At 45.1% G+C, this 15,487-nt stretch overlaps 1 protein-coding gene across 5 annotated transcripts in view; it reads left to right on the top strand.

Moving 5' to 3' along the window:
- The window catches only part of sgcg (sarcoglycan, gamma), a 599,427-nt gene extending 586,002 nt beyond the window's left edge, over positions 1–13,425 (top strand). For all 5 annotated transcript variants that reach the window (XM_080197919.1, XM_080197918.1, XM_080197920.1 and 2 more), the window contains 2 exons: positions 5,170–5,293; positions 12,449–13,425. In XM_080197919.1, the coding sequence (XP_080054045.1) occupies positions 5,170–5,293; positions 12,449–12,622 (298 nt within the window). In that variant the 3' untranslated portion in view covers positions 12,623–13,425. The remainder of the gene's footprint in view (positions 1–5,169; positions 5,294–12,448) is intronic.
- The last annotated feature ends 2,062 nt before the right edge of the window (positions 13,426–15,487 follow it).

The raw sequence follows: 15,487 nt of genomic DNA on the forward strand, positions 1-15,487 counted from the left end.
CAAAGATGGGTGAAGTATTCGACCCTGTCCCTCTCTTGCTACTTCCAGTTCTGTGTGTCCGCCTTGCTATGAGCTGTGGGAGGAATTGGTTGTTTGACTGGGGCCTTTTCTTGTTGGTGAGCGCAAGTGTAGAGCCTGTGAATGTTCTTTGTTTTGAGCTATTATCACTGCAGCAATGCTCATCTCTCTGGTATGCTGACCAATGAATACCCCACAGATAATATCACTGAGTCTGATCTGAAAATATAATCACGGTTATATCTAGAAGCCTGCTGCGTGCAATTTGCCAGTGAAACTTGCTACATAACAAGGACAATAATGTTTTAAATATAACTTATGAGTAATTAAGCTCTAGTTGCACAACGGTATTAATCTGTGGATGAAAGCCAACACACAGGGTGGGATTTTCTTGTCCTGCCCGCTACGTGGACCATGTAAAGATCCTTTGACCTTGAGCAAGATTTTCCAGCACTCGGGAGAGCACAGCAGGAAAATCCCACACACAATTTCAATTTGGCTCCATAATTTTGTGGTCCCTGGGGGTGTGAGTGGGGGAGGGGGGTTGCGGTGGTGTGCAGTCCTTTTGTTATATTCCGACTGTCGCCAGCTGTTCAAATGTTAACAAACTCGGCGCCAAAACAATTCACACGACTGGTTAAAGCAGGAAGATTTTATTTAAATACATAACAAACTCCTGAAAAAGCCTGTGAGACGGCAGCAAAAGCTACTGTTCACATTTTGAAAAATCATTTTGGAAAAGTACGATTTTTGACTGTTGAACCCAAATAGTTTATTTTCACCAATATAGTTTTAATTTATTTCCCCGGTGACTGGATGGGCAATTGCTGAGTATCTTCTGGTGGCTGGTGCTATGAGGCAGCACTGCTGACCAGTATACCACCATGCTGCCCAATGATGCTGAGCTCATTAATTATAAGTAAGGCTTTTCCATGCATGGTGGAGCAAGCTGGAACATGGACACCTGCCATGATATCTGGGCACCATATTTAAAAGGTGCCTGGTCATCTACTTCTTTATCACAAACACACAATGACCCAATGATCCCAGGGAACTTCAGCCCCCGGATTCAGCAATGCTTTTCTCAATGTGCTGCTCAGTGCAGGCGAGGACGTGCCTGCACCCTCAGGCTGGAAGGTGGAGGCCGAGATGTGTGACCAATCCTACACAGGAGGAAGTGACTAGGATGGTCAATGCCCACGGCCTCCACCAGAGGACTGCCCTCCAACTCCAGAATGAATGACTGCATCCATACCACCAGGGTATGTGAACCCTCAACTGTTCACACTCACCTCACTGAATGCTGCAGTGGACATGAATAGAAGCGCTACTCAATGTGATAAAGTGATGCTCTATAGCCACACTTTAGTCCATCAAGTGTGCAAGTGGAGAAGTCATTGTGGCCCTCACTCTTCCACACAGAGAACTCAGTGGCTCTTTTGATAATGGGGGTGAGGGGTGGGGGAGTAGGAGGGAGGAGGGATTGGGCATTAAGAGCACCAGCAAGCACCACTAACGATATACCTCCAAGAGACTTATCCTTCCATCTGCATGTTTTCAACACTCCGAAGGGTGCTGCCAAGAACCCACGTGGACAATGTGCAGTGCATCACTCACATACGCTGTGAGACTGGAAGCATGAGAACCATACAAGAAATCCAATTGCCCAACCTCTCTTTTTGCACAGGAGAGTTAGGACACAACAGGACAGACAGAGAGAGAGAGACAGAGAGAGAGAGACAGAGAGAGAGAGACAGAGAGAGAGAAGATATGGGGGTGCAACCTGAATTGAGGAATCTCACAGAGTTCAAGAAGTGGACAGTGGAGCAGTCAGGAGAGTGACCAGACTGAGCCTGTGCAGGTGGAGGTCGACAGACAGCCTCCAACCAGTAAGGATCCATGCATAATGTAGTCAGACAGAAACCTAAGGGTCACACGTTCTTCTATGTGGAAGGCAGCTCAGTAAAAAATCTCATGACATCAGATTAAATCCGACAGGTTTATTTGGTAGCAAGTGCCATTAGCTTTCGGAGCACTGCTCCTTCGTCAGGTGAGTAGGGGTGGGTCCATTCACCTGACAAAGGAGCAGCACTCCAAAGGCTAGTGGCATTTGCTACCAAATAAACCTGTTGGACTTTAACCTGGAGTTGTGAGATTTCTTACTGTGTTTACCCCAATCCAACACCAGCATCTCCACATGAAGGCAGCTCATGCAGTCACTTACTCTCTCACTTACATGTGCCAGCAGGAAGAGGGGAAGGCCAGAAGATGAAGTCCTGCCCAGCAGTGCCTCCAGCCCAGAGGATTGAGGACATTGAGGAGGAGGAGGACAAACATACAGCTGTGGAGCCATCACAGCCATCACCTGCACCCTCCGCCAACCCAGAACCATACACCTCGCTGGCTACAAGTTCAGGCAGAGTTTCACATTCTGGTAGTCACCGCACAGACACATTTTCACAGCAGAAGGAGGCAGGGTCAACCATGCTCACCTTGGAGGAGTGTGAGGGAAGAGGCATCTACAACGTTGGAGTCAGACAATAAACCTTTGGGACAGCCTTGCCCAAGATGCTGGAGATGCTGCAAGAGGCAGGGGATCATCAGGCATTCTTATTGTGTTTACCCCAGTCCAACGTCGGCATCTCCACATCATGACTACCATCGACAGAGGGAGCCCCAGAACTGGGCAGCCTTAGTGAGCTGGGGCTTTCCAGTTCTTAGGTCACCATGAGGATGACAGTTCAAGTCATCAAAAACAATAAAGCAATCTAGTCAGCAGGCTGCTGCCATCCCTGCTGTGGATGTTTAGTGCACTGAGAAGTGGTGGGGAACAAAAGTTTAAAAGATTATGATTTCACGTGTGTGCACTATAATTGGTAATGTTCTGACACTTTTGAAAATAGACTATGCTTGCATATTAATGAAGTCTGATGTGTTTTAATTGTGATTGATAATCATTAAGCTTATGCGTCCCCCTTCCAACCCCCATCTTCAGGGAGACAGTCCAGCCTGGGTCTATCTCCCTGGATTCATGCATTAGGGGGATGCAAGAATCTTTTCCAGGGGCTTATGAACCTTGTATAAGCAGCTTCCCACTCACGCTGGGCATTTGACCTTCACACTCTCATCTGTTGAAGCGCCCTCGCTTTGTCAGGACCACGTACTGGGGTTCACCTTCAGTCTAGTTGAGCTGACCCACCCACCCCAGCCCGATGCCCCAACTTCCAAGCAACATCTGGAGATCCCCAGCTGGAGGGTCCAAATAGTTGCAAGCGGCTATGGTGTGTGCAACTTTTCAGGTTGAGTCTAACACATGTCAACCTCCTTCAATAACACATACCCTGCCCTTCCATAACAATTGACCCTCCTGCATTGCAGACAGTCATGGGTTATATGAATATAATAAATACATAAATACATTGTTACTTCATCTTAAAGTTACAGTGGTTGGTTTACTGGTGCATCTTTTGCCCGAGCGTTGAATTGGCACAGCTCACTCAAAAGTTCTCAGCACAGTTCTTAGATAAATGTGAGGCATTTTGGTAGATCCAACCAGGACAGGACTTATTCAGTTAATGGCAGAGCGTTGAGGAAAGTACAAATTCATAACTCCTTGAAAGTGGAGTCACAGGTGGACAGGGTGGTGAAGAAGGTATTCGGCACGCTTAGTTTCATTGGTCAGAACTTTGAAAACAGGAGTTGGGACGTCTTGTTGAAGTTGTACAAGACATTAGTAATTTGGAATACTGTGTATAGTTCTGGTTACCCAATTATAGACAAAATATTATTAAACTAGAAAGAGTGCAGAAAAGGTTTACTAGGATGCTACCAGGACATGATGGTTTGAGTTATAAGGAGAGGCTGGACGCACTGGGACTTTTTTCCCTAGAGCATAGAAGGCTTAGGGGTGATCTTATAAAGGTCTGTAAAATAATGAGAGGTATAGATGAGGTAGACAGTCAATATTTTTCCCCAAATGTAGGGGAGTCCAAAACTGGAGGACATAGGTTTAAGGCGCGAGGGGAGAGATACAAAAAGATCCAGAGGGGAAACTTTTTCACACAGGGGATGGTGAGTGTCTGGAACAAAATGCCAGAGATAGTAGTAGAGGTGGTACAATTCTGTACTTTAAAAAGTATTTAGATGGTTACATGGGTAAGATGGCTACAGAGGGATATGGGCCAAATGTGAGCAATTAGGAATAGCTTAGTGGTAAAATTGAGCGGCATGGACAAGTTGGACCGAAGGACCTATTTCCATGCTGTAAACCTCTATGACTCTATGACCTGCCCTGGTCCTATAAGAGGATTTGGTGCAGTTACATAGCCGCACCTCTGGCCCAACATCTTGTCATGACACCAAAAAGGAGCTGAGGGCAGCATAATCAGGCATAGATAAGCCATGATCACATTGAATGGCAGGGCACCCTTGATGGACCTGCTGCTATTCCTTGTGTTCTTGTCCTCTTGCAGAAGTGTGTACATGAAAATGGAGAGGGTACAAGAGGCAAATCTGTTTAACTGGCTGTCAGTCTCCAGGCCTGAAGATCTCTGACATGACAATAATATTGGCCTTTGCCCTCTAGGGCATTGTTTGCTGAGAGCCCTGGCCTCCTCAAATCCTCTGTACTAAAGGAAACCCAGGCACAAGGCTGCACACCAGCTTCTGGAGGTACAGTTGTCCTACCAGTGAACTTGAAGGACATCTCTTCAAGCCTGACTGTGTTGTATGATGTTCTGACAGTAAGTGTTCGTGCTCTGTGCTGATGGAGTATGTGCTTCCCCCAATACAAACCTTAGGACAAAGGGATTGCATAGCAATAGGAACACACTTCTGAGAACAGCACTTCAAAAGAGAACTTTTATTCTGCAAATAAAATTGGTGTTTGCTTTGTATAACATTGCATTATATTCAACTTGTGTAAATGTTATCTATGGGTCACAGTATAGGGAGGCTGTTGCAGTAAAGATCTGAAACAGACTGCGATGGGTATTTTATGTGTTGACATAGTTTAAGTTAAATTGTAAAGAGACCAAACCTCTCTTCAATGTGCTGATTTGGATTTCATTAGAGAGTTTTATTTCCTGTCTGGTAAAAGAGTCTCTGACACATTCATTGTGACTTATGGATGTCACCTTGCTTTGCTCTCAGACTGGAATCTCCGACACGTTCTCTGAGTATGGACGCACCAAAAGGAGTTCAGATCAAAGCAAGAGCTGGAAACATCGAAGGCTCTTCTCAGAGGGATATTGTCTTTCATACTAGTGAAGGAATGGTGAGTACAGATAACCTCTGCTGCTAATCCAGGTATCCCTGCAAGTGAATGAACTTGGAAATGTATTCAGGATGTAGAGTACCAGCTCTTGATTGCACAATCAGATTAAGAAATATTTCAGCGGCACCTGGATGTGGATTTTGGTTTTAGATCCGGGAGGAACTTTCCTTCTCTTTTAACTGATGTGTTTTGTTTCCAGTTATTAAAAACTGTTTCTTACTTGTTTGACCATATTCTATTCCGCTTACTTGGCTGTTCTGTTAAGGGGAGGTATTTATGGTGCCACCACTCACTCCAGGTAGAATCATAGAATCCCTACAGTGCAGAAGGAGGCCACTCGGCAGTGCTGAATTATCTCGAATCTTTGTTAAATTTGGCACTATGGCATTGGATTCTAGTGGTCCACAATAGTCCTCAGTATCTCCTTTATTAGTGTGATCCTTGTTCATCATTCTTCTTCTTAGAGCAGGAGCTCTGAGATCTGAATCTATCTGGGAGCTGGGCCCCCGGGAGCTGAACCCCCAGGAGCTGGGCTGCTGGGAGCTGAGCCCCTGCGCTGATTTTTTGGAGGTCCATTTTCCATTTCCAAATCCCATCTTCATTCTCATTCCCCTACCATTGTGTAGACAGCAGAGTGACAGTGTTAGATGAATGGTCTTCATTGTAGTACACCCTGATATAGTCCTGAGAAAATGTACCAGTGACATGAGCAAACACTGCACAGGGCAGATTTTACCCCAAAAGTCACTTCCCCATCTGTGTAAAGAGTGCAGGAACAATAGACATCCTTAACATTATGATATTGTGACAAGTGAATATTTACTGACATGATTCTGTGCTTCTGGGCATACGCAAGCACTCTGCCTGAATGGCATGCTTTCTTGTTGATGTGTATTTGGGCATTGATGAGGGAAGCATATGTAGTATATGTGTCACCAATGATTCCTTAGGCCTCGGGGAATCCTGCCACTCTGTAAAATATCAGCACTCTTATCATTTTGCTTTCCTGAGCTGACAACATTCCTGGCTGCAGAAACCAACACGTTGTTAATTTGCCGAGTGCATCGGTTCAAGCTGTTTAGTCAATGATACTAATGTCCCTGGTCACAGCCTGAAATGCCTCCACAGCATGGAAGTAAAAGGTGTTTTAACAAGCACTGGTATATGGTGGGGATATTACAACTTGGTAAGCAGCTTGTGATATAAGTGAGTGACAGCCTGCTGTGTAAACCACAGCCTGTACAGCCACTGCATCTCAACCAACTGCAGGTCAAACCACATCAACTTGAGAACTCTGGCATGAGCAGGTATACCCCCCCAACCCCCGCCAACCCCCCTGCATCTCCCCACCAGGCCATCAACACTCTGTCCTTTCTACTGCTAAGAATCAAAGGAAATGTGGAATGGTCAGAAGGGACATCTTGACACATACATGAATAGGATGGAAATAGAGGGATATGGTCCTTGGAAGGTAGAGGGTTTAGCTCTATTGCATGACTGGTACAGGCTTGGAGGATCGAAGGGCCTGTTCCTGTGCTGTAATTTTCTTTGTTCTTTGAAACCCAAAGGAGCTTATTTGGTAAAGAGCAACTTAATGGTCATCCCTAATTAAATGGTTAAAAAGGTGGATGGTAAAGTAGTTCGCCACGGAACAAGAGAAAATAACAATCATCAAGCATCAATAGCAAATGAGTAAACTCATTCCCTTCAAACACATGTGTTATTTACATCATGGTGCCCCATAACTCTGGTATAATTAGACTGCTGTGACTAAGGCTCAGTGTAAATGAGGCAGGAACAGTGGGGGAGGAGGATGCACTGTCTCATTTCCATGGGCTCACTCAAACCTACTCAACTGGAGAAAACAGCGTGGCACTGAGTTCAATTATGCTGGTTCCTCACCCAATGGCCTATTTCTTTAATTAATTTGTCAGACATGGGTGTCACTGCCTGGCCACCATTTATTGCCCAATCTTAGTTGCCTGAAGGCAGTTAAGAGCCAACCACGTTGCTGTGGCTTTGGAGTAACATGTAGACCAGACCAGGACGGGAGTTTTTCTCCCCTAAAAGACATTAGTGAACCAGATGGGTTTTTCGAACAATCGACAATGGTTTCGTGGTCATCAGTAGATTCTTTTTTTTAACTGAATTCAAATTCCACCATCTGCCATGGTGGGATTGAATCCGGGTCCCCAGAACATTAGCTGAGTTTCTGGATTAACAGTCTAGCGATAATACCACTAGGCCATCACCTTCCCATATTATCACCAGTGACAGCACAATAAACGGAGGCTTCCCTGTCCAGACTCAGACATGAAGAAGGATGGTCGTCCTTCCAGAAGGGAAGAAAGTCGACAGTTTTGTTGCATGGCATTATTTTGGAAGAATGAAATACCAAACACTGGCTGAGCCTGGGCATACAGAATCTCAGATGGTGATATCAGTGAACCAGTGCTTCCTCTATTTGTTACCTTGACAAAGTCAGTAACATAGCTTTATTGGAAATGGTGGAAACATTGAGTTGGTCTGGCAGCATCTGTGGAGAACGAAACACAGTTAACGTTTCAGGCCTGTAACCTTTCACTAGAACATTTCTTTCAACATTTCCATTCAGATCGAAACCAGAGTAAAGTTATATAATCATGATGTGCATTATTTTGCGAATATCATCAACTATAATTTGCAGGCTAGGGCAATAGTTTTTGCAGGTCCAGCAGGTAAGGGGGCCCCCACTGTAATGATGGAGGAGCCTCAGCAATATTTATTATCTAAAGACACGACATCCTTGCTACCTGTGTGGATGAGGAAAACGTCTGCAGGATGGATCGCTAAACTATCTGCAGGATTGTGGTAGGGAATACTAGAGTCAAGGGGACAGATACTGTCCTCTATAGCCACATGATAAGAACATTTTATTAGTGTCACAACTGGGCTTGCGTTAACACCGTAATGAAGTCACAAGTCATACTCCGGCACCTGTACGGGTATACTGAAGGAGAATTTAGTATGGCCAACGCACCTAACCAGTACATCATTCAGACTGTGGGAGAAAACCGGACAATGCAGAGGAAACCTACACAGACATGGAGAGAATGTACAAACTCCACACAGAGCAGTGACCCAAATCGAGAATCGATCCCAGGGCCCTGGTGCTGCGAGGCAGCAGTGCTTCCAACTGGGACCTCTTAATGTGGTGTTGCCTGCTTGGTACTTGGAGTTAGAACTTCTTTGCACTGCTGGAGAAGAACTTAGAATCATGGAACCCTATAGCACAAGAGGAGGCCATTCAGCCCATCAAGCCTGCACCAGGCTCTATCCCTGTAACCCCATTATTTACCCTGTTAATCCCCCTGACACGAAGGGGCAATTTAGCATGGCCAATCCACTTAACCCACACATCTTTGGACTGTGGGAGGAACCCGGAGCCCCCAAAGGAAACCCACACAGACACGGGGAGAATATGCAAACTCCACACAGACAGTGACCCAAACTGGGAATCGAACCCGGGTCCCTGGCTCTGTGAGGCAGCAATGCAAACCATTGCTACCTGTGGACTGGGGGCAGGACAATCCAGTTGTTGTGGATCGACATCGGAACCAACAACATATGTAGAACTAGGAATGAGGTCTTGCTGAGAGAGTTTGAGGTGTAAAGGTCAAAATTCAAAAGCAGAACTTCATGAAAAGCAGAACTCTGGATTATTACTTACAAATCGGCATTGGGACACAAACAGATTAGTAGGTTATTTATGTGGCTGAAAGAGTGGTGTGTGAGAGAGGGATTTCCATTCATGGGACACTGACATCAGTTACTGGGGAAAGAGGATGTTGTTCTGTTGGCACAGTCTCTGCTTAAACTGGGCTGGGATCCATATTGTGGAGAAATGAATAACAGAGACAGTGGACAGGGCTTTAAACTAATGAATAATTCAGGAAAGAGTAAATTCTAAAGCAGTAAGAAAAATGTCAAGGCTGTCAGTTGGAATGGCTGTTTGGGTAAATAAAAGCAGAGTAGGTCTGTAAGGGACAGAGAGAGGAAGATAACAGGATATTAATGACAAAGGTTCTATCAGTGAAATATAGAAAATGGTTAACATTAAAGGCACTATATCTGAATGCGTGAAACACTCACATCAAAATAGATAGTTAATAAAATAGATGGAAATTAATAGCTTTGATCTAACAGTCATTACAGAAATGTGACCAATGTTGGGAACTATTCCTGGGTGAATGATGTTTAGCAGAGATAAGCAAAATGGAAAAGGAAAGGAGAGGTAGTCTTTCTCATAAAGAATGAGATAAAGGCAGTAAAAAGGAATGATCTGAGCTTTGTAAAACCAGAATTGGAATCAGTTTGGGTGGAACTAAGGGGCAAAAACCTTGGTGGGAGCTGTGTCTCGGTTTTCTTATAATAGTTGTAGCGTCAGGCAAAGTTAACTCAGAAAGTGAGAGCACAAGTAATAAGGCTAGTACAGTGGTCATCGTGGATCTCAATCTTCATATAGTTCTGGATTTTACACTGTCAATGGGTTTGAAGGCAGAAAATCCATCAGATCCATTCACTTCGCCACATAGCGGTATGAGGTTTTACACATAGGAGCAAGGGGTGGGGGGTTGGATTGGCGTGGCATTGGGGAGGCTTATAGGTCCACCTGGAGCACTGGCCACTGCATCCCAAAGACTTGTAGGTAGCACAGTGGCATAGTGGTACAGTGGTTAGCAGTGCTGCCTCATAGGGCTAGGGTCTCAGGTTCAGTTCCAGCCTTGGGTGACTGTCTGTGTGGAGTTTGCACATTCCCCCCGTGTCTGCGTGGGTTTCCTCCGGGTGCTCTGGTTGCTTCCACAGTCCAAAGATGTGCAGGTTAAGTGGATTGGCCATGTTATATTGCCCTTTAGTGTCAGAGACATCAGCAGAGTAAATACATGGGGTTATGGAAATAGGGCCTGGGTGGGATTGCTATCAGTGCAGCGCAAAGGGCCAATGGCCTCCTTCTGCTCTGTGAACCTGGAGGCTAGCTGGAAAATCCCAGTCAACCTCTGTTAACAGGCCTTCCCCCACCCCAATCACTCCCTGGTTATTAGTCCAGAGGCAGGATGAGGCCAGGGAACCAGTTCACAAGACGGTGGAAATATTCTTAATGCCCAGGAATGGAATATAAAAGTAGGGATGCTTTGCTACAGTTGTATAGGGTTTTGGTAAGACCCTATAGAATCATAGAGTAGAATCATAGGAGCCCTACAATGCAGAAGGAGGCTATTCACCCCACTGAGTCTGCACGAACAACAATCCCACCCAGGCCTTATCCCAATAACCCCACATATTTATCCTAGCTAGTCCCTCTGACACTAATGAACAGTTTAGCATGGTCAATCCACCTAACCCGCACATCTTTGGACTGTGGGAAGAGACCGGAGCACCTGAAGGAAACCCATGCAAACACGGGGAGAACATGCAAACTCCACACAGATAGTGACCCACGCCAGAAATCGGACCCGGGTCCCTGGCTCTGAGGCAGCCCTGCTAACCACTGTGCCACCATGCTGCCCATATAACCCATATCTGGATTACTGTGGCCACAGTAAGAAATCTCACAACACAAGGTTAAAATCCAATAGGTTTATTTGGAATCATGAGCTTTTGACAGGAGAATGTGCAAATCCCACACAGGCAGTAACCCAAGCAGGGGGTCAAACCCAGTTCCCTGGTGTGTTGTTCTTTGTTCTTTGTTCTTTGTGAGGCAGCAGAGCTAACCACTGTGCCACCATGCTACCCCTCTCCCTAGAATCACCACTATTCCTGCCCCTCAGCCCTCCCGCTCACTGTCTCTTCTGCCCCCGAGACCATCCCACTCACTGCTTCTCCTTCTCTCCCCACCTTCCCACTTGCTGTATCTCCTGCCCCCACTCATTGCCTCTCCAGCTCTCCAACCCTCCTGGTTGCCACCAGTCATGCTTGCCAGTCATCCCATATTGTGCTCCCTGACCCTTTCTCTGGCTGACCCTTCCTCTCGCCAACTCTCTCTCTTATCAATCTCCTGGTCGCTGCTGAATGCTTTCACCCATCCTCCTGCTCAGCACACATCCTGCTCCTTGACTCACCCTCTCACTAATGACTCTCCCTCTACCAAACTTTTCATTGCCCACCTCTTGCAATGCAGGCTTCTCTCTGCCAAACCTCACGGTGAGATTGAGTTCAGGAAATGAGCAGCTTCGAATTGCAGGGTTGCAGAGGTACTGACAATTTGAAGGGTGGGGAGCAGGAAGATGGGCGAGAGGGAAGTTTGGCACAGACACTGGGGGAGCTGGTGAGCAATAAACGTGTCGATCACAGTTATCTGACTCTACGGGCGGGATTTTCTCGCTGTGCTCACCCCAGGACTGGAAATTCTCGTCCAAGGTCATTGGACCTTTGCATGGTCCGGCCTCCCCCACCCTGCCCACTATGATTCCCCTGGCAGGCGGGGCAGGAAAATTCCGCCCTACAGCAGGCCTGGTACAAAACAACTTCAAAATGAAAGTCCAGATGTTTAGGGGGAGGCAATGGCCTAATGATACTCAGCTAATGTCCTGGGGACCCAGGTTCGAATCCTGCCACAGCAGACAGTGGAATTTGAATTCAATAAAAAATATCTAGAATAAAGAATCTACTATAATAGACCATAAAGCATTTAGATAGTTAAATGGATAAGATGGGTATAGAGGGATATGGGCCAAATGTGGGCAATTGGGAATAGCTTAGGGGTTTAAAAAAAAGGCGGCGTGAACAAGTTGGGGTGAAGGGCCTGTTTCCATGTTGTAAACCTCTATGACTCTCCTGATAATCATTGTCGATTGTCAGAAAAACCCATGTCCTTTAACTAATGTTCTTTAAGGAAGGAAATCTGCTGTCACTACATGGTCTGGCCTACATGTGAGTCCAGAGTTACAGCAAAGTGCTAACTCACAAATGCCCTCCAAGAGCAACTAGGGATCAGCAATAAATGCTGGCCAGGAAGCAACACCCGTGTCCCTGGAATAAATAAAAATAAACATTAATGGTGCCATTAATTGCGCAATATTAACACAGAACAACATCAAAAGGAACAACTTAACTAAGATTTACTGAAAGTAAGTTCAGCAAAAGTAACGAAATGGATTTTTCTGTCCTCTTTTGCAGCTGATGCTTGACGCTGAGACTGTGAAACTACCCAAGTTGCCTCACGGGGCACAGGGTGGATCAGGAAATCCTCAGGGGCTTTATGAAGTTTGCGTTTGTCCGGATGGAAAGCTGTACCTGTCCGTTGCAGGAGTGGGATCCACCTGCCAAGAGTACAGTCGAGTGTGCCAGTGAGCGTCTTGGTGTCCTCTCCGACCTGTGGAGAACTTGCCATTTTCAGCCAGGCGTTTTTTGAAAACATTTGCATTTTTTTCCAGTAAATGCAGCTGCAAGTATCAGTGCCATAGCATCATAAAGAAAGTGGTAAAAGATTTCCTTCCACCAGTATATCTTCTAATCTGAGATGTTAAAAGAAAGCCCTATTATTGCCCCAGAGAAAAAACGGAAACTAATCAATGAACATATGGATGAAAAGAGCACAATTCAAAACTTTAATTTCAAATAGTGGAAGCAAAAATCTAACTTGGGCTCAGTTGCCATTGATGTATGGACAACATAGATAAGTATCCCATGTAATGGAGTGCGACGGAATGTACCAGCAACAGTTGCATCAGATGATTCTCCTAAAGTTGAACATTTTTATGGGAAAGATATATGGACTCTGAATTATAAATCAACATTTTCTATTAGTGCATCCGTCTAACTTCCACATCTTCTAAATCTTACTTAAGCCAACATGTAAGATTTGTTTTTTTTAATGATTAAGATACATTGTATTAATTAAATTTTGATACAGTAAGAGTGGAGGCTGGGTTGATTTTGGCCGGTGTCCGCTTGATCTCTATGCAATAACATTTCTTTTTCCTGCAATAACACTTGAACCACAAGAGCTGTGCTTTTTGTACAAAACTACAATGTGGAATAAAACATCCAAAGCTTTGCCATCTGTATGTAAACCACTATTAAAGTTGCGGTACCCTTTCTTAGTCTTTTTATAAAGCTATGTTCAAATGAATAAAATAAAAGTACACAATCCCTATTTGTGTTTGGGTGATTTTTTTAAAATTTTCTATAACTTTGCAACAGGTCATGTTTTAATGCATTAATCTACAGGTGCATTACCTACTATTGAGTGGCAGGGTTGGTGACCAGAGGACACATGTTAAGTTAAAGTTTATTCATTAGTGTCACAAGTAGGCTTACATTAACACTGCAATGAAGTTAGTTAACTCTTATCTGAAAGCCAACTCCTTTTACTTAACTTCAGCTCACAGCCTCAGTTTAAAGTTTATTTATGAAGATTGACTTTTTGAAGGGACTTTGGAAGAAGTGAGTAGGAATAAAAGTTATGCTGGCAGAATAGAAGGAGCGGAGATAACAGAGGCAGGCAATTTCCTGCACCTTTTCAGTTTGCTGCCTTTCTCGACAGCAAATGCAGCAGTTTAGTTTATTTATTTGTGTCACAAGTAGGCTTACATTAACACTGCAATGAAGTTACTGTGAAAATCCCCTAGTTGCCACTGTCCGGTGCCTGTTCAGGTACACTGACGGAGAATTTAGCATGCCAATCCACCTAACCAGCACGTCTTTCAAACTGTGGAAGGAAACTGGAACATGCAGAGGAAGCCCACCAGACATGGGGAGGACATACAAACTCCGCATAGACAGTGACCCAAGCCAGGAAACAGACTCAGGTCTCCGGCACTGTGGGCAGCAGTGCTAACCACTGTGCCGGCCTGTTTAAGATGATTGTCAAAAGGATTTTTTGTTCAGCAAGTTGTAATGATCCGGAATTCACTGCCTGAGAAGGTGATGAAATTGGATACAACTGTAACATCAAAAGGGAGTTGAATATAATAGCCAAATGTTCCAGTCTCACGCGCCTCACTGCTGCTGCCAACGAGAATGGGAAAATCTGGCACTCGGCCAAATCTCCATTCACAGCAGCAGGATTGAAGAATCCCTGCTACGGGCAAGGTCCGAGAATTCCGGCCAGAGTATGACAAGGACATAAATACCAGGTTATGTGAAATGAACAGGCAAGTGGTACCAACTGCATCACTTCTTCAAAGAAGAGGCACAGACATGACTGGTCAAATGGCCAACTTCCCTATACATGTACAACTCTACGAGCAACTTAAATGTGTCATACATTAACTCCGGCTACAAGTGAGAGAATGTGTCCTGTCTGTGCTGCTGTCCCAGATAATCATCCTGGTTACTTTAAATGTGCAAATTTGCACAGGACATCACAACCAGAAAAATGAACTCACAAAGACTCCTATGCCACTATGTGGTCATGCGACACATTGTCCACTCCTTCACCAAAGCCTGTGCAACCACAGCAATGATACAAGCCATCAGATCAGCAACTCTGGTGTTAAGTGCCACCTATCCGTAATCTGGGCTGGACCAATAAAGTTGTGCTCAGGTTGTGAAATATCGATTAAACCCTGGTTAATATCAGGATTCTATGTTATCAAAAGTAACAGATTTATTTTGGAGCAGAATGCATGTTGATTTTGCTCTAAACCACATGTCAGGAAGGCTAATGGGATGCTGGCCTTCATAGCGAGGAGGATTGAATATAAAAGTAGGGAGGTCTTGCTGCAGCTGTATAGGGCATTGGTGAGGCCGCAGCTGGAGTACTGTGTGCAGTTTTGGTCGCCGTACTTACGCAAGGATATTTTGGCCTTGGAGGGAGTGCAGAGGAGGTTTACTAGGCTGATACCGGAGTTGAGGGGGTTGAGCTATGAGGAGAGGCTGAATAAACTAGGCTTGTACTCGTTAGAGTTTAGAAGAATGAGAGGAGATCTCATTGAGACATATAAGATGATGAATGGGATGGATAGGATAGAGGTGGAGAGACTCTTCCCGCTCAGAAAGGACAGTAGGACTAGGGGGCACAGCCTCAAGATAAAGGGGAGGCGGTTTAGAATGGAGTTGAGGAGGAACTTCTTCACTCAAAGGGTGGTGAATCTCTGGAATTCTCTGCCCGTTGAAGTGGTGGAGGCTGCCTCGCTAAATATTTTTAAGAAGCGGGTTGATGGGTTCTTGATAAGCGAGGGGATTAAGGGTTATGGGGAGAGGGCGGGAATG

The sequence above is a fragment of the Carcharhinus amblyrhynchos genome, chromosome 10 (genome assembly GCF_965287045.1).
Source record: "Carcharhinus amblyrhynchos chromosome 10, sCarAmb.v2.hapA, whole genome shotgun sequence".
NCBI lineage: Eukaryota > Metazoa > Chordata > Chondrichthyes > Carcharhiniformes > Carcharhinidae > Carcharhinus > Carcharhinus amblyrhynchos.